Source organism: Terrapene carolina, unplaced genomic scaffold, assembly GCF_002925995.2.
Source record: "Terrapene carolina triunguis isolate 2854851 unplaced genomic scaffold, T_m_triunguis-2.0 Scaffold32871, whole genome shotgun sequence".
Classification (NCBI taxonomy): domain Eukaryota; kingdom Metazoa; phylum Chordata; order Testudines; family Emydidae; genus Terrapene; species Terrapene triunguis.
The window spans coordinates 1294-24090 of NW_020697222.1; the positions used below are offsets into that span (position 1 = coordinate 1294).

The window sequence follows — 22797 nt, forward strand, 5'->3', positions numbered from 1 at the left end:
GGACTGAGGAGCACAAGCGTTATCAGACACCAGGAGGAAGGTCCTGTGGTGAGAATAAGGAAGGTGTTTGGAAGAGGCCATGGGGAAGTAGCCCAGGGAGTTGTAGCTGTCATGCAGCTGTTACAGGAGGCACTATAGACAGCTGCAGTCCACAGGGCCCTGGGCTGGAACCCAGAGTAGAGGGCGGGCCCGGGTTCCCCCCAAACCTCCCAATTGACCTGGACTGTGGGTTCTTCCAGAGGGGAAGGTTTCTGGGCTGTTCCCCAACCCACATGGTGAATCTCTGAGGCAGGAAAATCCGCCAATAAGCGCAGGACCCACCAAGATAGAGGAGGAACTTTGTCACAATAACTAACTATTAACTATCTACAACTAAGAAAAGGAAACCACTACAAAGGCATTTGCGAGTGCAAGAGATTGAGCTGCTCCAACGACCGTCACTGGTGGTAAGAAGGAACTGAGCAGGCAGCGGGTCGGCAGGGACCTATATACACCGCCATGAAGGCGCCACTCCAGGTGTCTCCACAGCCGACCCGATGGGTATCGCTAGGGAAAAACCTTCCGACGATCATGCACGCGGCGCGCACACACCTATTGGAATGCACATGAGCAATCACTGAAAGAAGGACATAGTGCCTCCCACTGACAGGTCTGAACAGCCTCTGCAACAGCCTGTTAAGGGTTCACTCCCTGTGAATTAATCAGTTAACTAAAAAAAAATAATGATTAAAAAAATTAATCACGATTAATCACAGTTTTAATTGTACTGTTAAACAATAGAATATCAATTTAAATTTATTACATATTTTGGATGTTTTTCAATATTTTCAAATATATTGATTTTAGTTACGACACAGAATACAATGTGTACTGTTCTCATTTTATATTATTACAGTTAAAGTTGTTTTATCCAGCATGTAGGGGGAATGGGGGGTGCTGGTAAATGAAAAATGCTGGTTAACTAAGAGGGAGGGGGGTTGGGTGCGGGAGGGAGTGCGGAGCTGAGGGATGGGGCACGGGCTCTGGGAGGGATTTTGGGTGCAGGAGGGGGCCCAGGGCAGGCAGTTGGGGCGCGGTATCGGGTGCAGGGTGCCGGATCCAGGGCCACCTCAGGTAGCTCCCCGGAAGCAGCAACTCGTCCCGGCTGATCCTAGGCGGAGTCACGGCAGGCAGGTTGGTGCACTCCCTCCACCTGTAGCTCCCAGTGGCCGTGGTTCCCAGCCAATGGGAGCTGTGCAGCTGGCACGGGGGGGCGGGAAGAATACAGAGCTACCTGATGCCTCTCCGCTTAGGAGTAGCCAGAGCCCGGGACAGGTCACCGCTTATGGGGAGCCATCCAAGTGAGAGGCCCATGGATCTTACACCCTGCACTCGCTCCCATGTACCAAGACCCCTCCCACACCCAAATTCCCTCCCAGAACCTGCAATCCAAACCCCCTTCTGTTCCCCAGCACCCTGCCAGCCCCGCGCCAACCGGACTATAAACCGGAATTTCGATGAAGATCCGAAATGCCAATTTATAGAGCTTTCCTGTTGGTGAAGTGCTGGAAAAAAACAGTTTTTACTATATTTGCACTGTAAAAATAGTAAAAGAAATAGTATTTTGCAATTCACCTCATACAAGTTCTGTAGTGCAATCTCTTTATTGTGAAAGTGCAACTTACAAATGTTGATTTTTTTTGTTACTTAAATGCACGCAAAAAAACCAACAATGGAAAATTTAGAGGCTACACATCCTCTCAGTCTTACTTCTCATTTAGCCAATCGCTGAGACAAACAAGTTTGTTTACATTTACAGGAGATAATGCTGCCTGCTTCTTATTTGCAATGTCACCCAAAAGTGAGAAGAGGCGTTCGCATGGCACTTTTGTAGGTGGCACTGTAAGGTATTTATGTGCCAGATATGCTAAACATTTACATGCCCCTACATGCTTTGGCCACCATTCCAGATGACATGCTACCATGCTGATGATGCTCGTTAAAAAAGCGATGTGTTAATTTAATTTGTGACTGAAATCCTTGGGGGAGAATTGCGTATCTCCTGCTATGTATTTTACCTACATTCTGCCATATCTTTCATCTTACAGTAGACTTGGATGATGACTCATCACATGTTGTTCATTTTAAGAACACTTTCACTGCAAATTTCACAAAACGCAAAGAAGGTACCTGTGACTCTCTGTACCTCAGGGAATCACCCAGCACCCCCATGTTCATCCTTATAAAATGATTGTGTGGTATCCAATACAAAGTTAGTCATGTCGGCTGTCTTTGGAAGGCTCATAATACACTGAGCTTTGTTGTTATAGTGATGTTATAGTAATTGTTGTTGCAGTAATGTTATAGCAATGTTAGAGGTTATAATTTCATGTATAAAGTTATGAGGTTGAAAATGTATCCTCATGCTTTAAAATAAGCCCAGGCAAAAACTCTCTAAGAGCAGAAGGGCAGTTCACACCTCATCAAGGCATGTATGGGAGAAATCCAGCCCAGCCTCGCAGGAACAAAGAACGCTGGCCTAGGCAGCATCAAAAGGATCTGTTGGACTCCCCTTCCTAAGGTCAGTTTGGGACTGCAGTGAGGTAATGCTCACCTGACACTAAAGAGGGTGGGGCAAAGCCAAGAAGGAAGAAAGAACATGATAAAAGGGAGAAATGTTTGCCATGCTTTTCCTCTCTCTTCCACCTACATCTATAGACATCACACGAAGCGACTGAAGTACTGATTAAAGGGGAGAGCCTGGCTGAAGAGCAACCAGCTAGCTGGTGATAAGAAGCATCTAAGTTTCAAAGGGCATTAAAAGTGTTAAGATCAGTTTAGAATGTGTTTTGCTTTTATTTCATTTGACAAAATCTGACTTGCTATGTTTGACTTATAACCACTTAAAATCTATCTTCATAGTTAATAGTTCAGTTCGTTTGTTCTACCTGAAGACTGGTACATATCAATTTCTTTGTTAAATTGATGAACTTAGATAAGCTTGCAGCATCCAGCGGGGATAACTGGATACTGCAAGACGGAGGTTTCTAGGGTTCTGTCTGGGACCGGCGATATTGGCTAGTGTCATTTGGTTGCAAGATCCAAGGAGCAGGTTACATATCAGAGGCTGTGTGTGAAAAGCCCAGGAGTGGGGGTTCTCACAGCAGAGCAGGGTAAGGCTGGCTCCCCGAGTCAGGGATTGGAGTGACCTAGCAGATCAGCGGTCCAGATAACACCAGAGGGGAACAATACAGTATGAAAGTGAGATTTCTAAAGCTAGGTACAGCACTCGCCCCAAGATTTAAGAATCTGAAGTTCCTTCCAAAATCTGAGAGGGACGAGGTATGGAGCATGCTTTCAGAAGTCTTAAAAGAGCAACACTCCAGTGCGGAAACTACAGAACCTGAACCACCAAAAAAGAAAATCAACCTTCTGCTGGTGGCATCTGACTCAGATGATGAAAATGGACATTTGTCGGTCTGCACTGCTTGGATCGTTATCGGGCAGAATCCATCATCAGCATGGACGCATGTTCTCTGGAATGGTAGTCGAAGCATGAAGGGACATATGCATTTTTATCACATCTGGCACATAAATACTTTGCTACACCAGCTACAAGAGTGCCATGTGAATGCATTCTCTCACTTTCAGGTAACATTGTTTACCTTTGCAGGAGATAATGCTGCTTGCATCTTGTTTATAAATTTGTCTGTCTGAGCGACTGGATGAACAAGCTGTAGGACTCAGGGGACTTGTAGGAGCTAAAATTTTACATTGTTTTATCTTTGATTGTAGTTATTATTTGTAAATAATTCTACATTTGTAAGCTCAACTTTCCTGATAAAGAGATTGCACTACAGTACTTGTATGAGGTGAACTGAAAATAATATTTATTTTGTTTCTTTTTTACAGTGCAAAGACGTGTAATCAAAAATAAATATAAAGTGAGCACTGTACAGTTTGAATTCTGTGTTGTAATTGAAATAAATGTATATGAAAATTTAGGAAACATCCCAAAAAATGAAATAAATGGTACTCTATTATTGTGTAAAGGTGCAATAAATTATGCGATTAATCAAGATTAATTTTTTTATCTCACAATTAATCACGATTAACTTTTTAATAACTTCACAGCCCTACTCCCCAGCACTACCATGCAGCCACCTGTAGCATGGAACAGGGTAGATGAGAGACAGGGCACAGAAACTGATAAGTCGTGTACGAGAGGAAGTGAGGAAGAACCCTGTCTCCTGTCACAACAGTGGGGCATTTTATAGGTCCAGGGGTAATTAGCTGAGATGTAAATCACCCGGAGTGACGTGGATAGGAACCCCACACTTCATAAAGGGATCCTTGAGTGGCTGCATGATCCAGTAAACCCCAAATACCACAAATGGGATGTATGGTTACCCACACCCCATTGTGCTGTAGCCGGGAGGGTCTCTCACAGAGGCACATGTACTGCTCCCTGTAACACAGACACTAAGTGTTGTGCTGGGGCACTGGCCCACCCCTGACTTTGAGGGGAGAGCACCCCCTACTGAGCCCCCATCCTGCTCCCTGCAGCACAGGCACATAGAACTGTGTGGGGAAAATGGAGTGAGCACTGATACCATGGGAAAAGCGACACTTACTGTGACCCCGAAACAGTTCCCTACAGTACAGGCCCTTAGCGCCATGCTGGGGCACTGGGGTCAGCACTGACTCAGACAGGAGAGCTGGGTCTCTCCTGAAAGCTTCCCAGCTCGATCCCTGCACCACCCACAGTGACGTGATGGATGCAAGTTACCTGAGCACGCAACACCGGCATCTTCTCCATGGGTACAGTCATTCTCTCCCCAAGGCCGAGCCCTGCAGTTGGAGAGGGCAACTTCTGTTCCTTTGCAGTTGACGTTATCCAGCCAGATACGGTCTGACCCTCGCCCAAATCGAGCCCCTCCTGGGGCTGATAACGCCGTCCCACAGCCCAGCTGCCTGCATATGACTCCAGCATCCTGTAAGTCCCAGCTGTCATCACACACGGTTCCCCACTGCTGGTTGTGAAGCACCTCAACCCTCCCAGCGCAGCGACTTGGGCCGTTCACCAGTTGGAGCTGAGCTACTTCTGAGATGCCAGCATCTGCAAACACCCAAGGGAATAAACACTCAGGGAGGTTCCTGTGCATCTTATCTCTCGTGTCGCTTGGGAATGTAGTACCTCTGTCCAGTCTCTGCACAGAGCAACTGCCTTTCAGAGTCTGCCCACCACTGACCAGGCTAATCACTTGGGTAATGTTGAAGTTTCTCCACTGCTCTCCCAGCCAGCTCTCACCTAGCTAGGCTGTCACCTAATTAGGCGGACTGGACGGCAGTCTGACCCACTGCTCCCACTAGAGCACTAAAAAAGATTATCCCCCGCACTGCTGGCAGGAACCTCCTGGGGAGCAGATTTACACCCTCACTCCTGGCGCTGGTATTCGCTCCAGTGTGATACTGTGCAGTACCGTGGGGCAGATGCTGGGATAAGCATCTTGGTGATTGGGAGCTGAACACAGTCACCCGTGTCATTAGTGGTTGCCTTAGCCTGACATCAGCATCGAATTCCATCGCTCCCTGAAAAGATCACCCAGTGTCCATCCCCCTAGAACTGCCCGTGCAGAGGCAATGCACACTTCCTTCAAGCAGAACGACTCCCTCCTGAAGCAAACACTTGTCCCTGCAGGTCTTCCTGACTTGCCAGGACTGACTTGGTAACATTGCTGCACTCGTCTCTAGTACTGCCAGCCCAGTAACAGTCTCAGATGAATGATTACATAGCTGGGCTGACACCTGTGTCCTCACAGAGGGGCAGGAACTTTGGGATACAGAGACTGGCGTGCTGACGCATTTTCAGAAGCCCTAACTTGTATCTGCCCATTTACAGCCTGGGACGTAGATCTTGGATGAGGGTTAATGGGCCCCTGACTAGACTGGCCAGAGGAATTGCTGCAGTGCAAAAATTTGGCTTAGCCTGATCTTCTCAGTGTGCCTGTGGGGCAGCAATACAGACAGTCACACATGGTGGAGGAGAGCCCCGTTAGAAGTCTGGACCTTGAGGATTCACAGTCAGATGGCAGGGGTGGGAAAACTACAGCCCGCAGGTCGGATCTGGCCTGTCTGGGCTTTGGATCTGGTCCATGGGATTACCACCCCTTTGGCGCCATTGGCCCTGCACCACTCCCGGAAGCCGTCGGCACCACGTGCCTGCAGCCCCTGGGGGCAGGGTGGGGGACAGATGGCTCCACGCGCTGCCCTTGCCTGTAGCGCCACACCCCGCAGCTCCCATTGGCCAGGAACAGGGAATCGCGGCCAATGGGAGCATCGGAGGAGCTACACGCAGCCGAGGGCAGCACGTGGAGCCCTCTGCCCTCCCCCAGGCTCCGCAGGGACGTGGTGCCGGCTACTTCCGGGAGCAGTGCGACGCGGCGTGGAGCCAGGGTAAGCAGGGAGCCGGCCCTGGCCCTGGCGCTCGCTGCTGATGCCCTGCAGCTGCTCCAGCTAAGCAACCCCCAGCCTGAGCCTGTACCCTGAACCCCCATCTCACCCTGCCTGCACCCCAACCCCCGCCGCACCTCGCACGCCTCCTGCACTCTGAACCCCTGCCCTAAGCCCTGTCGCACCCCACACCCTTCCAGCACCCCAACCCCCTGCTCTAAGCCCCCTCCCACACTCTACACCACCTCCTACACCCCAACCCCCTTCCCTGAGCCACCCAGATGTGGCCCTTGGGCCAAAAAGTTTGCCCACACCTGAGGTAGAGGTAAGCAAGTTTGGAATGAGTTCTCCCCTGACAGCTAGTGATGAGCTGGGGAGGGGAAAAGGCTTCAAGAACACATTCACTCTGCCCAGGTATCCAGCAGACAGAGCTGTGTTGGCAGGTGCTGGGTTACAAATCACTGTAGTACTTCAATGCAGGAGTAGTAAAATGTAGTTGTCGTGAGTAAAAGGCAGCAGAACTGAGCCTGCCCTGACTGAGGTGGTCACTCTGAACTGAACGGAACTCACTAACCAGGGGGCTCAGACACCAGACCCCCTATCAAGAATGAGAGGAGGTGGAGATGGATGTTCCTGCTGAGGTGTGTGCGTACTGTGTAAGAGGTCTAGGCATCGTTTAATCTGCCCCTCACCACTCTTCAAAGATAGAGTTAATGAAGGCTCCATTAGGAGTCATTTTGGTTTAAGTGATCACTAGAGTGGAAATCACCTGCTGTGAGTGAGGGTTCCCCTCTAAGAGCTCACAGTCTCTGAGAGCTGGGTGGAGCCTCAAGAGAGAGACCTGTAGAGGTCACAGTAGAGAGGCCGGGGGCAGCAGAAGGTGAGGGCCAGCAGAGTGGTGAGTGGCTGGCAGGGCAGCTGCCACCAGAGCAAGCACCCAGACAGCAGACCAAGCCAGGTGCTCTCCTCCCCGCACCCATGGTGGGAGCTAAATTCACACAGCTGCACCTCTGAACTCTGGGTCTTCACTAACAAAGGACAATCACTGTGAGTGGGGTGTGGTGGAGAAAGAAGGGACGGGCACCTTAAAGGAAATTTAGTTGCTGGACTCAAGAACCTGAGGCAAAAGACACTGACCAACATTCTCTTGGGGAGGTGTTTTGCTCATGGTTTTATGTTTATAAATCCTGTTTCTGGCATTTTCCCAAGTTAATGTTGGGGACCTTTCCTCCTTTTATTAAAAAGTTCCTTTTCTGCACTGAGATTCTGTGCTTCCAAGAGGGGAAACTTTGCCTCGTAGAAACACCCAGTGGATTTTGTGTAATTGTATCAGGTTATTGGGTGGATGCTCAAGCTGGATCTGTGTTATATTGCTGAAAAGGAACCTCTAGTTATTGAAACCGGCCCTGGTCACTTCCAACATCACTGGCAGAAGGGTTACATAGATATCAACTTGTGAAATACACAAAAGAAGAAGACTCCTCCCACTGACATGCAGCCACTTCTGGGGTAGGACAGGGCAGCTGAGAAACAGGACAGGGAAATATGTAGGCTGTGTAGTACAGGAAGTGAGGAATAATTGTCTCTCTTATGTCCAGCTCTTGGGGAAGTTACAATTTCAGGACTAATTCCCTGAAATGCAAATCTGCCGGAACACAGTGATTAGGAACCGGACTCTTGAGAAATTGGCCCTGGATTTTTAGTTTGAATGAGCGGCTGCAGACTCCATTGACACCAAATCCAGCCAGTGGAAGCTGCAGTTACCCAGGTCCCTATTGTGCCACAGAGGAGTCTGGCCTAGAAATAGACGCCAACTGGCAGAGGGCACAGGAATGCCTAGAGTTATACAGGGATCACCTGGGTGAGCTATATGCACAATAGTTCACCAAAGGTGGGTTGTGAGGTCTCTGCCAAGAGCCAACAGACTGCTTGTCAAAGTAACGGGGGCAAGATGTTTGTATGGGACATAGTTGAAGAGAGATGTAAAATGTAGAATATGAGGATCCAGAGGTGTTGAAGTGAAGCTTGTCACCTGCACCATGGGAATCCCTTCGGCTGAGCCAATCAGCACATAGAAGAAAGCACAGCCGTGGAGACAGGCTATATTCACTGTCTGGGCCCAGTGGGAGCCTGAGAATTTACAAAGACAAAGGACCCTCAACACAAGTCTTTAAAGAGGGACCTCCTCTGGGAAGAGACAATGGCCTGTACCTACAAAGAAAGAGGAGAGGGGACAAGAGGTCCCTTTCACCCAGGAGGTGGTTGACAGCATTTTTCTCAGGAACAGGAGATCACAGCCAAGCCTGGACTAAAACCCTGGAAGGACTGTGGCATTAGCGTTGCTCTACCAGACAGAAAAGTATCTTGTTCAATGAGGCTAGGCTGTAGTCAGTGTGATATGATTTTATCCCCAAGGTTTTTTCCCCTAGCAGTACCCGTCGGGTAGGCTGTGGAGACCCCTGGAGTGGCACATTCATGGCGGTGTGTATAGGTCCCGGCCGACCCGCTGCCTGCTCGGTTCCTTCTTGCCAGACTACTCCAATAGAGGGAAGGCAGATGGTTTTGGAATGGACATGAGCAACACATTTTGAAGAACAACAGTTACGAGAGGTAGATAACCGTTTTTCTCTTCAAGTGATTGTTCATGTGCATTCCAATAGGTGACTCCCAAGCAGTTTCCCTTGGGGAGGGGTTGGAGTTCACTTGGTTGAGGAATGCAGGACTGCCCTGCCAAAGGCTGCATCGTCCCTTGCCTGTTGGGTAATGGTGTAGTGTGACGTGAAGGTGTGGACAGAGGACCACATTGCTGCCTTGCATATTTCCTTGATAGGGACCTGTGCCAGGAATGCTGTGGACCATGTCTGCGCTCTCGTAGAGTGCACCGTAAGCGAAGGGGCTGGAATTTTAGTCAGGTCGTAGCAAGTCCTGATACAGGACGTGATCCATGATGAAATGCGCTGGGACGAGATCAGAAGCCCCTTCATCCTTTCTGCGATTGCAATAAAGAACTGTGGTGACTTACGAAATGGCTTTGTGCGCTCAGTATAGAATGCTAGGGGATGCCTGACATCCAGAGAATGGAACATGCACCCTCTGTTACTGATATGTGGCTTAGGAAAGAACACAGGTAAAAATATGTCCTGGTTCACATGAAACTGGGAGACTACCTTTGGCAGAAACGCAGGGTGAGGGCGTAGCTGCACCTTGTCTTTATAAAAGACCATATAGGGGGGCTCGGAAGTCAGCGCTCAGAAGTGGGATACCCTTCTGGCCGAGGTTTTGGCCACCAGAAAGGCCACCTTCCAGGAAACGTAGGACAGAGGGCAGGTCGTCATGGGCTTGAAACGGGGCCCCATGAGTGTGGACAGGACCAGGTTGAAGTCCCACTGGGGAATGGGCCATTGTACCTGGGCATAAAGTCTGTCCAAGTCCTTGAGAAACCAGCCCACCATGGGATTGCCGAAGACTGACCTACCCGCTGCCCGCAGGTGGAAGGCCAAAATGGCAGCCAGGTGTACCCTGCAAGATGATATTGCCAACCCCTGCAGCTGGAGGTATAACAGGTAACCAAAACAAGGGGAATTGGCGCTAGCTGTGGTTGCTAGCTGAAGAGACCAGATGGAGAAGAACTTCCATTTTGCCAGGTACGTGGCACGAGTGGAGGGTTGCCTACTTCCCAGCAGGACCTCCTCACTGGGTCCGAACACTGAAGCTCAAGAGGGTTCAGCCAAAGAATTTCCGCGCCATGAGGTGGAGGAACTCCAGGTTGGGGTGTTGTAGGTGGCTGTGGTCCTGTGTGATGAGGCTCAGGCACACAGGAAGGGCTACTAGTCTGTCCACTGAGAGGTTCATCAGCATGGTGAACCAGTGCTGGCGGGGCCACACTGGCGCTATGAGGATAATTGAAGCTCTGTCCCAGCAAGTCTTAAGGAGGACTCTGTGTACAGCAGGTGACTTGCCCATGAAAGATGAAAGGCGTCTGCAATTCAGCCTGGGCTGTGGTTCAGGAAAGAGCAGAATCGCTGGCACTTCCTGTTGCTCCACATCTCGTAGAGGTCTATGAAAAATTGAGTGTGCGATGTCTGGCCTGAGGTGACTGTGAAACAAGCGGCTGAGGCAATCGGCTAGCTTGTTTTGTGCTCCCGGAAGATGCAACACCTCTAGGTGCATCGAGTGAGCCATGCAAAAGTCCCACAGCTCGAGGGCTTCCTAGCTCGGGGAGAGTTCCAAGCACTACCCTATTTGTTTATATAGAGCATCGCTGCAGTGTTGTCTGTCAGCACCAAAACACATGCGCCCTGAAGGGGGCCCTGGAACTCTTGGCATGCCAGAGGAACCGCCCTCAGCTCCCTTACATTGATATGCAGCGATAATTCTGCATGGGACCATAGGCCTTGGGTTCTGATATTGCCCAGGTGCGCTCCCCAACTGAGCGCCTAGGCGTCCGTGACTAGCAATAGCGTAGGTTGAGGTTTGGCAAAGGGTACTCCCACACAGACCACTTGTGACTGCAGCCACTAGTGGAGAGACTCAAGAATGCGAGTGGGGAGGGTAAGTATCCTGTCCATTGGGTCCCTGCTTGGCCTGTGTACTCATGCCAACCACAGCTGGAGGGAGCGAAGGCGTAACCTGGTGTTCTTTATCATGTATTTGCAGGCCGCCATATGCCCCAACAGTTTCATGTAATTTCTGGCCGTGGTTGTGCGGAATCGGTGAAGGTTTTCGATAATGTCCATGAGTGCTTGGAAGCGCAGCTTGGTCAGGAACGCCCTGGCCTGTGTTGAGCCCAAGAGAGCTCCTATGAATTCTATTCTCTGCGTCGGGGCTAGTGTGGATTTGGGCACATTCAATATGAGGCCCAGCCTGTGGAATGTGGCCCAAGCCAGAGACACATGCTCTGCAGCCTGTGCTTGCGACTCAGCCGTGATGAGCCAGTCGTCCAGGTAAGAGAATACTTGCACCTGACGTTTGTGGAGGAAGGCTGCAATGATCGCCATACACTTTGTGAATACCCGGGGGGCCGCCAAGAACCCAAACAGGACCACCCTGAACTGGTAGTGCTGGCCACTGACCACAAATCGAAGAAAATGTCTGTGGGCCAGGATAATGGAGATATGAAAGTACACATCTTTCAAGTCGAGTGCGGCGTACCAGTCCCCTGGATCCAGGGAAGGAATGATGGGAGCCAGAGAGACCATGTGAAACTTCACTTTCCTCATGAATATGTTGAGGTCTCACAGATCCAGGATAGGCTGGAGCCCACCCTTGGCCTTGGGGATGAGGAAATAGCGGGAGTAGAACCTCTTGCCCCTGAACTCCTGAGGAACCTCCTCTATTGCCCCTAAAGCGAGGAGTGATTGCACCTCCTGCAAGAGGAGTCGTTCATGACAAGGGTCCCTGAAGAGAAATGGGGAAAGGGGGTGGGAGGGCAGGAGGGAACAGAATTGGATAAAATATCCCATCCGTACTGTGCTCAGGACCAGTGATCTGAAGTGATCTGGGACCAAGCACGGTAGAAGCGGGAGAATCAATTCACAAAGGGAGGGTAAGGATCCAAATTCAATACTGATGCTCCATCCTCGGGCGCCTCTTCAAAAGTTTGGCTTCGGGCCTGGGGGCTGTTCGGCCAAACCCTGGCCTTGGCCTGAGGAGGACTGTGGCGGGCGTCTCCTGTTATTCCTGACCCGTCTCCTGGACGAGTCTTGCCTCGGAGGCCCAGAGTAGAAGTGAGATGGGGGCTGAGGCTTAAATGGCTTTCTTTGGGGTGCAGGGGTGTGGATCCCCAAAGGTTTTAAAGTCACTTCGAATCCTTAAGGTTGTGCAGGCAAGAATCCATATTTTGGGCAAACAGGTCTGCACGGTTAAAGAGGAGGTCCTGGATCGTGTTCTCGACTTCACATGGTATCCCAGACACCTTCAGCCACACGCTGCACCTCCTTGTAATAGCGGTGGCCATAGTCCAAGCCGCTGAGTCTGCCTCATTTAACGTGGCCTGGAGGGATGTTCTCGAGACCACTCTGCCCTCCTCGAGGAGCGCGCTAAACTCCTTGTGAGAGTCAGCTGGGAGTAACTCCTGGAATTTTGCTAACAAGCTCCAGGAATTGGAAGCAGCTGAGTACCGCTTGCTGGTTGGCCATTCGAAGCTGGAGCCCCCCGGTCGAGTAGACCTTTCGGCCGAAAATGTCCAGCTTCTTAGCATCCTGTGACTTTGGGGTGGGACCTGGCTGCCCCTGTCGCTTCTTATGATTTGCCGCAAAGACCACCAGAATCCCCGGTTGGGAGTGGGTGAAAAGGTGTTTGTACCCTTTCTTTGGCAAAAAATAGCATCTCTCCACCCCTTTAGCAGTGGGTGGTATTGAGGCCGGAATCTGCCAGAGCATCCTAGTAGTATTCTGGATCGTTCTTCTCAGGGGCAAGGGCACCCTAGATGGACAGTCCAGGGAAAGGATGTCCACCATTGGGTCCGACTCCAGGATGCCGCCTGGTAGCACTGGCCTTACGAGTAGGGCAGCAGTGCTGGTGCTCCTTGGAGGAGTCCTTTCCTGCTGCCGGGACATCCCACACCAAGGCCGGGTGGCTGCGCACCGATGATGCAGTGCCATTTCCAGTGCCGGCTGGGTGCGGTAGCTGACTCCATCAGGAGGAGCTTTCAATGATAGTCCCGCTCTCTCTTAGTCCTGGGTCTGAAGCTCCTGCAAATTGGGCACTTGTCTGTCTGATACCGTCTCCTAGGCACTTGAGACAAGGAGCGTGTGGATCGTTTGTGGGCATAGGTTTCGCACACCTCTCGCACTCCTTAAACCCCTGTGACCGAGGCATGCCCAGGTGCCTGGGGAAACTGGGGTGGGGGGAAAGCCCCCCAAAGTGAGTCCAACTTACTAGAAACTACTATATAACTAACTATTAACTATCTACAACTAAAAAAAGGGAACCACTAGTAGGGTGACCAGACAGCAAGTGTGAAAAATCGGGAGGGGGATGGGGGGTAATAGGAGCCTGTATAAGAAAAAGACCCCAAAATCGGGACTGTCCCTATAAAATCGGGACATCTGGTCACCCTAACCACTAGGTAGGCACTTGCGAATGCAAAAGACTCAGCTGCTCCAACGACCATCACTGGCAGTAAGAAGGAACTGAGCACATGGCAGGTCTGCAGGGAACTATATACACCACTATGAAGACGCCACTCCAGGGGTTTCCACAGCCAACCCGATGGGTACCGCTAGGGAAAAACCTTCCGATGATCGTGCATGCGCGCACACCTATTGGTATGAACATGAGAAATCATGCAAAGAAGAACATAGCAACTCCCACTGATGGGTTTCAACAGCCTCTGCAAAAGCCTGTTAGGGGTTCACTCCCTGTCAATTAATCACGGTTAACTTACGCGATTAACTCAAAAAAAAATCATGATTAAAAAAATTGATCACTAATCGCAGTTTTAATCACACTGTTAAACAATAGAATATCAATTGCAATTTATTAAATATTTTGCATATTTTCTATGTTTTCAAATATATTGATTTCAATTACAACACAGAATACGATGTGTATAGTTCTCACTTTATATTATTACAGTTAAAGTTGTTTTATCCGGCATGTTGGGGAAACGGGGGGTGCCGGTAAATGAAAAATGCTGGTTAACTAAGAGGGAGGGAGTTTGGGTTCAGGAGGGAGTGTGGGGCTGGGAGTTGGGGCACATGAGGGGGTGTGGAGTACGGGCTCTGGGAGGACGTTTGGGTGCAGGAGGGGGCTCGGGGCAGGCAGTTAGGGCACGGTATCGAGTGCAGGCTGCCAGATCCGGGGGCACTCACCTCAGGTGGCTCGCCGCAAGCAGCAACTTGTCCTGGCTCCTCCTAGGTGGAGGCGCGGCAGGCGGCTTGGTGCACTATATCCGCCAGCACGTGCCACCCCCGCAGCTCCCATTGGCCATGGTTGCCAGTCAATAGGAGCTGTGCAGCTGGCATGGGGGGGCAAAATGCAGAGCCACCTGGCATGCTTCTGCTTAGGAGTAGCCAGAGCTCAGGACAGGTCACCGCTTACGGAGAGTCATCCAAGGTGAGCTGCACATGGATCTTACACATCGCACCTCCTCCCGCATACTGAGACCCCTCCCACACCCAAAGTCCCTCCTAGAGCCCACGCTCCACACCCCCTCCTGAACCCCAGCACCTTGCCGGCATCACGCCAACCGGACTATAAACGGGCATTTCAATTAAGATCAGAAACACCGATTTATAGAGCTTTCCTGTTGGCGAAGTGATGGAAAAAACAGATTTTACTGTGTTTTGCTTTCATTTAATCTGACAAAATACGACTTGTTCTGTTTTGACTTATAATCACTTAAAATCTATCTTCATAGTTAATAACTCAGTTTGTTTGTTCAACCTGAAGCAGCGTGTTTGGTTTGAAGCATGTCAGAGAATTCCCTTGGGATAACAAGCCTGGTACATCCCAATTTCTTTGTTAAATTGACGAACTCATATAAGCTTGCAGCGTCCAGCGGGCATAACTGGAGAGTGCAAGAAGGAGGTTCCTCAGGTTGGGTCTGGGACTGGCAATATTGGCTAGTGTCATTTGGTTGCACAATCCAAGGAGCAGCTTACATGTCAGAGGCTGTGTGTGAACAGCCCAGAAGTGGGGGTTCTCACAGTAGAGCAGGGAAAGGCTGGCTCCCACAGACAAGGATTGGAGTGACCTAGCAGATCACCAGTCCAGATAACACCAGAGGGGAACGTCACAGAACCAATATGAGATTTCTAAAACTAGTTACAGCACTCAACCCAAGGTTTAAGAATCTGAAGTGCATTTCAAAATCTGAGAGGGACAAGGTGTGGAGCATGCTTTCAGAAGTCTTAAAAGAGCAACACTCCAATGTGGAAACTACAGAACCTGAACCACTAAAAAAGAAAATCAACCTTCTACTGTTGGCATCTGACTCAGATGATGAAAAAGAACATTTTTCGGTCTGCGCTGCTTTGGATCGTTAGTGAGCAGAACCCATCATCAGCATGGATGCATGTTCTCTGGAATGGTGATCGAAGCGTGAAGGGACAAATGAATTTTTACCGCATCTGGCACATAAATATTTTGCTACACCAGCTACAACAGTGCCATGTGAATGCCTGTTCTCACTTTCAGGTAACATTGTAAACAGGAAGCAAGCAGCATTATTTCCTGCAAAGGTAAACAAATTTCTCTGTCTGAGCGATTGGCTGAATGAGATGTAGGACTGAGTGGACTTGTAGGATCTAAAATTTTACATTGTTTTATTTTTGATTGCAGTTATTATTTGTAAATCATTCTACATTTTTAAGTTCAACATTCCTGATAAAGAGATTGCACTACAGTACTTGTATGAGGTGAACTGAAAATAATATTTGTTTTGTTTCTTTTTTACAGTGCAAATATGTGTAATCAAAAATAAATATAAAGTGAGCACTGTACACTTTGTATTCTTTGTTGTAATTGAAATCAATATATTTGAAAATGTAGAAAACATCTCGAAAAATTGAAATAAATAGTATTCTATTATTCTGTAAAGATGCGATTAATTGTACAATTAATAATGATAATGTTTTTATCTCACAATTAATCATGATTATCTTTTTAATAACTTGACAGCCCTACTCCCCACCACTACCATGCAGCCACCCTGTGGGGTGGAACAGAGAGACAGGGCACAGAAACTCATAAGCTGTGTAGGAGAGGTAGTTAGGAAGAACCCTGTCTCCAGTCACAACAGTGGGGTATATTACAACTTTATGGGTAATTAGCTGAGATGTAAATCACCCAGAGTGACATAGATAGGAACCCCACACATCATAAAGGTATCCTTGAGTGGCTGCAGGATCCATTCAACCCCAAATCACACAAATGGGATCTACAGTTACCCAGCGCCCCATTGTGCTGTAGCTGGGAGGGTCTTTCACAGAGGAACACGAACTGCTCCCTGCAGCACAGACCCTAAGTGGAGTGCTGGGGCACTGGCCTAGCACTGACTTAGAGGGGACAGCACCCCCTCCTGATCCCCCATCCCGCTCCCTGGAGCACAGGCATGTAGAACTGTGTGGGGAAATGGGGTCAGCACTGATACCATGGGAGGAGAGACACTTACTGTGAACCCAAAATGGCTCCTTACAGTACAGGCCCTTACCACCATGCTGGGGCACTGGGGTCAGCACTGACTCAGACAGGCGAGCTGGGTCTCTCCTGAAAGATTCCCAGCCCGATCCCTGCACCACCCACAGTGATGTGATGGATGCAAGTTACCTGAGCACACAACACCGGCATCTTCTCTGTGGTTACAGTTATTGTCTCCCCAAGGCCGAGCCCTGCAATCGGAGAGGGCACCTTCTGTCCCTGTGCAGTTGACGTCATCCAGCCAGATACGGTCAGATCCTTGCCCAAAGTGAGCCCCACCTGGGGCTGATAACGCCGTCCCACAGCCCAGCTGCCTGCACACGACTCCGGCATCCTGTAAGTCCCAGCTGTCATCACACACGGTTCCCCAGAGCTGGTTGTGAAGCACCTCGACTCTCCCAGCGCAGCGACTTGGGCTGTTCACCAGTCGGAGCTGAGCCACTTCTGATATGCCAGAGTCTGCAAATACCCAAGGCAATAAACAGTCAGGGAGGTTCCTGTACATCTGATCTCTTATGTCACTGGGGAACGTAGCACCTCCCGCCGACGGATTTGACCAGTCTCTGCACACAGCCACTGCCAATCAAGGGCTCCCCACCACTGACCAGGCTAATAACTTGGGCAATGATGATGTTTGTCCACTCCCCTCCCAGCCAGCTGTCACCTAGTTAGGCTGTCACCTAATTAGGCAGACTGGATGGCAGTCTGACCTACTGCTCCCATTTGAGCACTTATAAAGATCACCCCCCGCACTGGTGGCAGGAACCTCCTGAGGAGCAGATTTACACCCTGACTCCTGGTGCTTGTATTTGCTCCGGTGGGATACTCTGCAGTGCTGCAGGGCAGACACTGGGATAAGCATCTTGGTGACTGGGAGCTGAACACAGTCACCCGTGTCATTAGTGGTTGCCTTAGCCTGACATCAGCATCGAATTTACATGTGTTGGCTCCATAGCTCCCTGAAACCGTCACACTGACAGCTCTCCCCTGACAGCTAGTGATGAGCTGGGGAGGGGCAAAGGCTTCAGGAGCAGATAGTATTTACAGAACACAGCCACTCTGCCTAGGTATCCAGCAGACAGAGCTGTGTTGGCTGATGCTGGGTTACAATCACTGTAGTACTTGAATGCAGGGGGAGTGAAATGTTGTTGTCCTGATTGTCTGAGTAAAGGGCAGCAGAACTGTGCTTAGCCTGCGCGGACCGAGAGGGTCACCCACAACTGAACTGAACTCACTAACCAGGGGGCTCAGATGTAAACAGAGTCAGAATGGGCTCTACCCTGACATCTGGTGGTGAGGACTTCAGGGCACACCCACCCTTGCCTAGCATGATGGACTGCTTGCCCAAATGGTCACTTTGGCTGCTGTGGGATCCCCAGTCTCTTTGTTATTGGGGCAGGAGTAATGAAGTCTTGTTATTCAGGTTATGTGAATCAAGGACAGTAGTACTGTACTTGGGGTTGTATGATGGAGGGACTCACCCTCAACTGATTAGCACTCGCTAGGCAAGGGACATGGGTTCCAAAACCCAGTGAATTGAGAAAGGCTGTGATAGGTATGTGTATTTGGTAGTGTGGGCCCCTTCTGAGGGCCCTGAACACCACTCTTACTTCTCTCTCCTTTGTGTAACAACAAAGCTAATTTTGGCTTCATTAGAAGTCTTCTTACATGCTACAGAGCTGAAATCACTGATACCTGGTTCTAAGCATTCAACCTAATTTGGGCTAGTGGTGCACCAGCACTGAGGCTCCCCTATTACCAGCTAAAATCACTAAGAGCTGCAGTCACTGAGAGCTGTGTTAAGTGGGGGGACTGAAGAGAAGTTGGCAAGTGGCTAGCAGGCTGGCTAGTGGAGAGGCACAGCTGGTGGCGCAGATAGCAGGGTGGCTGGCGGAGTGGAGCGGATAGTGGAGAGGTGCAGCTGGTGGAGCGGATAGCAGGGCGGCTGGCGAAGCGGAGCAGCTGGCGGTGAAGATTGCAGGAGAACCCCACAGAAAGGCATGGCAATCAGCCGTCAATCCGAGCAGCAGAGCATGCAAGATGCCCCCCCATTCTACCCCCACTTCCACCAACGCAAGGGGAAGTAAACTCTGCAGATGAACTTCTGAACTCTGGGGGGCTGCACTGACCAAGGACAAAAACAGTGGGAGCGGTGGCTGTTGGGTTGCGGGACTCACGAACCACTCTGGGGCTGCACTGACCAAGGTCAGAAACTGTGGGAGGGATGACTGTTGGTTTGCTGGACTTAAGATCCTGAGGGGAAAAGGAGACTGCCAACCTTACTTGGGAGAGGGTTTTTTGCTCATGGTTTGTGTTAGGAATCTTGTTACTGGAGTTTCCCCAACATAATGCAGGATAATGTTTCCCTCCTTTATTAAAAGGCTTTTGCTACACTCAGACTCTGTGCTTGCAAGAGGGGAAGCATTGCCTCTTAGAGGCGCCCAGGGGGATGGTATGTAATTGTCCCAGGTTGCTGGGTGGGGGCTTGAGCCGGTTTTGTGTTGTGTTATTGAAATGGAACCCCTAAATACTGACCCCGGCCCTTGTTGCTGCCAACTCTGATGGGTAGACAGACACCAGACTCCTATCAAGAGTGAGAGGGGGTGGAGATGGGTGCTCCTGCTGAGGGGTGTGGGCTCTGTGTAAGACGTCTAGAAATGGTTTAATATGCCCCTCACCACTCTTCAAAGATAGAGCTAATAAAGGCTCCATTAGGAGTCTTTTTGGTTTCAGTGATAACTAGAGCTGAAATCACCTGCTGTGAGACAGTGTTTCTGCTCAGCCTGCTTCAGCACTGAGGTTTCCCAACTAAGAGCTGGCAGTCACTGAGAGCTGGGTGGAGCCTCAACAGAGCGACCTACAGAGGTCACAGTAGAGAGGCCGGGGGCAGCAGAAGGTGAGGGCGAGCCGAGTAGTGAGTGGCTGGCAGGGCAGCTGCCACCAGAGCAAGGACCCAGACAGCAAGGCGAGCCAGGCACTCTCCTCCCAGCCCCCATGGTGGGAGCTGAACTCAAATAGGTGCACCTCTGAACTCTGTGTCTTTACTAACCAAGCACAACCACTATGAGTGAGGTGTGGTGGAGGGAGAAGGGAGCAGCACTTTAAAGGAACTTTTGGTTGCTGGACTCAAGAACCTCAGGCAAAAGACACTGACCAAAATACTCTGGGGGAGGTGTTTTGCTCATGGTTTTATGTTTATAAATCCTGTTTGTTGCTTTTCCCCAAGTTAATGCCGGGGGACTTCCCTCCTTTTATTAAAAAATATTCTGTGCTTGCAAGAGAGGAAGCTTTGCCTCGTAGAAGCACCCATGGGGTAGATGTGTACTTGTCCCAGGTTACTGGGTGGGTGCTCAAGCCGGATCTGTTTTATATTGCTGGAAAGGAACCCCTAGATATTGAACCCGGCCATGGTCGCTTCCGATGCCACTAGCAGAAGGGTTACATAGATATCGACTTGTGACAATCCGAAGAAGTGAGCTGTAGCCCACAAAAGCTTATGCTAAAATAAATTTGTTAGTCTCTAAGGTGCCACAATACTCCTGTTCTTTTTGCGGATACAGACTAACACGGCAGCTACTTTGAAACAAAAAAGAAGACCCCCCCACTGACATGCAGCCACTTCTGGGGTAGGACAGGGCAGCTGAGAAACAGGACAAGGAAATATGTAGGCTTTGTAGGGCCGGAAGTGAGGAAGAATTGTGTCTCCTGTGTCCAGCTCCTGGGGAAGTTACAACTTCAGGACTAATTCCCTGAAATGCAAATCTGCCGGAACACAGTGATTAGGAACCAGACTCTTGAGAAATTGGCCCTGGATTTTTAGTTTGAGTGAGCAGCTGCAGGCTCCGTTGACACCAAATCCGACCAGTGGAAGCTGCAGTTACCCAGGTCCCCATTGTGCCACAGAGGAGTCTGGCCCAGAGATAAGTAGACGCTGTTAGGCAAGAGTTAAAAATTCAGTTAGCAGCTGAGGCAGAAACCCAGGTAACTAACAAGCAGGCCCAAGGACAGTGGCAGCTGTAAACACTTGATAACTTAAATGGTCAGATGTCCACCCTGTAACTTGGCCTCTCAGTAAGAAAGACCAGTACAAACCCTCCGCTGCTCTCCAGATATCTGTGAACATTCATCCCTATCCCCACCCCACCCCACCCCTTCCCCTTCAGGGTAGTCATAAATAATTGATGTAATCAGGATGGTTTCTATGCGTATCTTCTGTTCCCGTCATTATCATGTTAAGTGTTCTTTCCCTCCCTCTCTTTTGCTGAAACAATGTTTCTCTCTGTAAGTACACAATAAATACAAATGGAATAATAAGAAAATTTATATAACTGCTCACTGAAACATCATACTTTTGAATCTATTTATGAGTCTTTTCGGTGCTGTGAATAAACCTCTTCAGTATTGTCTGTGCTGCCTGATTCTTGGGGGAAAGAATCACCTTGCTTCACAACGCCAACTGGCAGAGGGCACAGGGATGCCTAGAGTTATACAAGGATCCCCTGGGTGAGATATATGCACAATAGCTCACCAAAGGTGTCATGTGATGCCTCTACCAAAAGCCAGCAGCCTGCTGGTCCATCTAATGGGAGCAAGATGTTTCTATGGGACATAGTTGAAGAGAGATGTAAAATATAGAAGATGATGCTCTAGAAGTGTTGAAGTGAAGCTTTTCACCTGCACCATGGCAATCCCTTCCATAGAGCCAATCAGCACATACAACACAGCCATGGAGACAGGCTATATTCACTGTCTGGGCCCAGTAGGGGCCTGAGAATTTACAAAGACAAAGGATCCTCAGCACAAGTCTCCGAACAGAGACCTCCTCTGGGAAGAAACAATGGTCTGTACCTACAAAGAAAGAGGAGAGGGGACAAGAGCTCCCTTTCACCCAGGAGGCGACTGTCAGCATTTGTCTCAGGAAAAGGAGATCACAGCCAAGCCTGGAGTAAAACCCTGGAAGGACTGTGGAGTGAGTGTTGCTCTACCAGACAGAAAAGTATCTTGTTTAATGAGTCTACGCTCTAGTCAGCCTAGTATGATTTTGTTGGCCATGGAACCATTTCTTTCCAACCCTTCTCCTGGCTACCCCTCAAATCTCTACACTCTGTGAAATCACTTCTCCTTGGTGTGACTGTGAAGGAATCTGGAGCTGTGTGTTGATTGGGGCAGAGATGGGAGGTGGAGCTGGTCACCTTGGGACTGTGGTCCTTTGGGAGCAGTAGATCTGTGACTGGTGTGAATGCCCAGGGAGACACGGACTAGGTGCTGCAGGAGGACACTCGGAGGGCTGAGGGGTGAAGCGTGCATATTGCCAACCTCGACAGCGGTCACCCCCTCCACAAGGCCTAGAGAGAATGGCTTGTGTTGCCTGTGGCCGAGGAAGGCGAGGAGCTGCCGCCAGTGGGCACAGACAAGGCTTCCTCATGTTAGAGGCCCATGGCACCACACTGGTGTATTAGGGCCAGCACAACTGCAAATGGAGAGCACCCCCAACTGACACCCCCCTACCTGCAATACAGGCCCTTAGCGCCATGCTGGGGCACTGGGGTCAGCGCAGACTCAGACAGGAGAGCTGGGTCTGTGCTGAAAGCTTCCCAGCCCGATCCCTGCACCACCCACAGTGACGTAATGGATGCAAGTTACCTGAGCACACAACACTGGCATCTTCTCTGTGGGTACAGTTATTCACTCCCCAAGGCCGAGCACTGCAATCGGAGAGGGCAACTTCTGTCCCTGTGCAGTTCACGTTATCCAGCCAGATATGGTCAGATCCTTTCCCAAATCGAGCCCCTCTTGGGGCTGATAACGCCGTCCCACAGCCCAGCTGCCTGCACACAACTCCGGCATCCTGTAAGTCCCAGCTGTCATCACACACGGTTCCCCACAGCTGGTTGCGAAGCACCTCGACTCTCCCAGCGCAGTGACTCCTGCTGTTCACCAGTCGGAGCTGAGCCACTTCTGAGATGGCAGCCTCTGCAAACACCCAAGAGAATAAACACGCAGGGAGGTTCCTGTGCATCTGATCTCTCGTGTGGCTGGGGAACTTAGCACCTCCTGCAGACGAATCTGATCGGTCTCTGCCACTGCCTGTCAAGGGCTCCCCACCACTGACCAGCCTAAACATTGGGCAATGTTGAAGTTTGTCCACTCCCCTCCCAGCCAGCTCTCACCTAGTTAGGCTGTCATCAAATTAGGCAGACTGTATTGCAGTCTGACCTACTG

General features: G+C 50.1%; 1 protein-coding gene across 1 annotated transcript; it reads right to left on the reverse strand.

Annotated features, from left to right (window-relative positions):
* Positions 1 to 4768: 4768 nt before the first annotated feature.
* LOC112109988 (soluble scavenger receptor cysteine-rich domain-containing protein SSC5D-like) lies at positions 4769 to 22548 on the reverse strand (the record flags this gene model as incomplete). Its single annotated transcript, XM_026663214.1, has 3 exons — positions 4769 to 5098; positions 16705 to 17034; positions 22219 to 22548. Coding segments are annotated over 3 exons (990 nt in total), but the record flags the coding sequence as incomplete, so codon positions are not given.
* Positions 22549 to 22797: the final 249 nt, after the last annotated feature.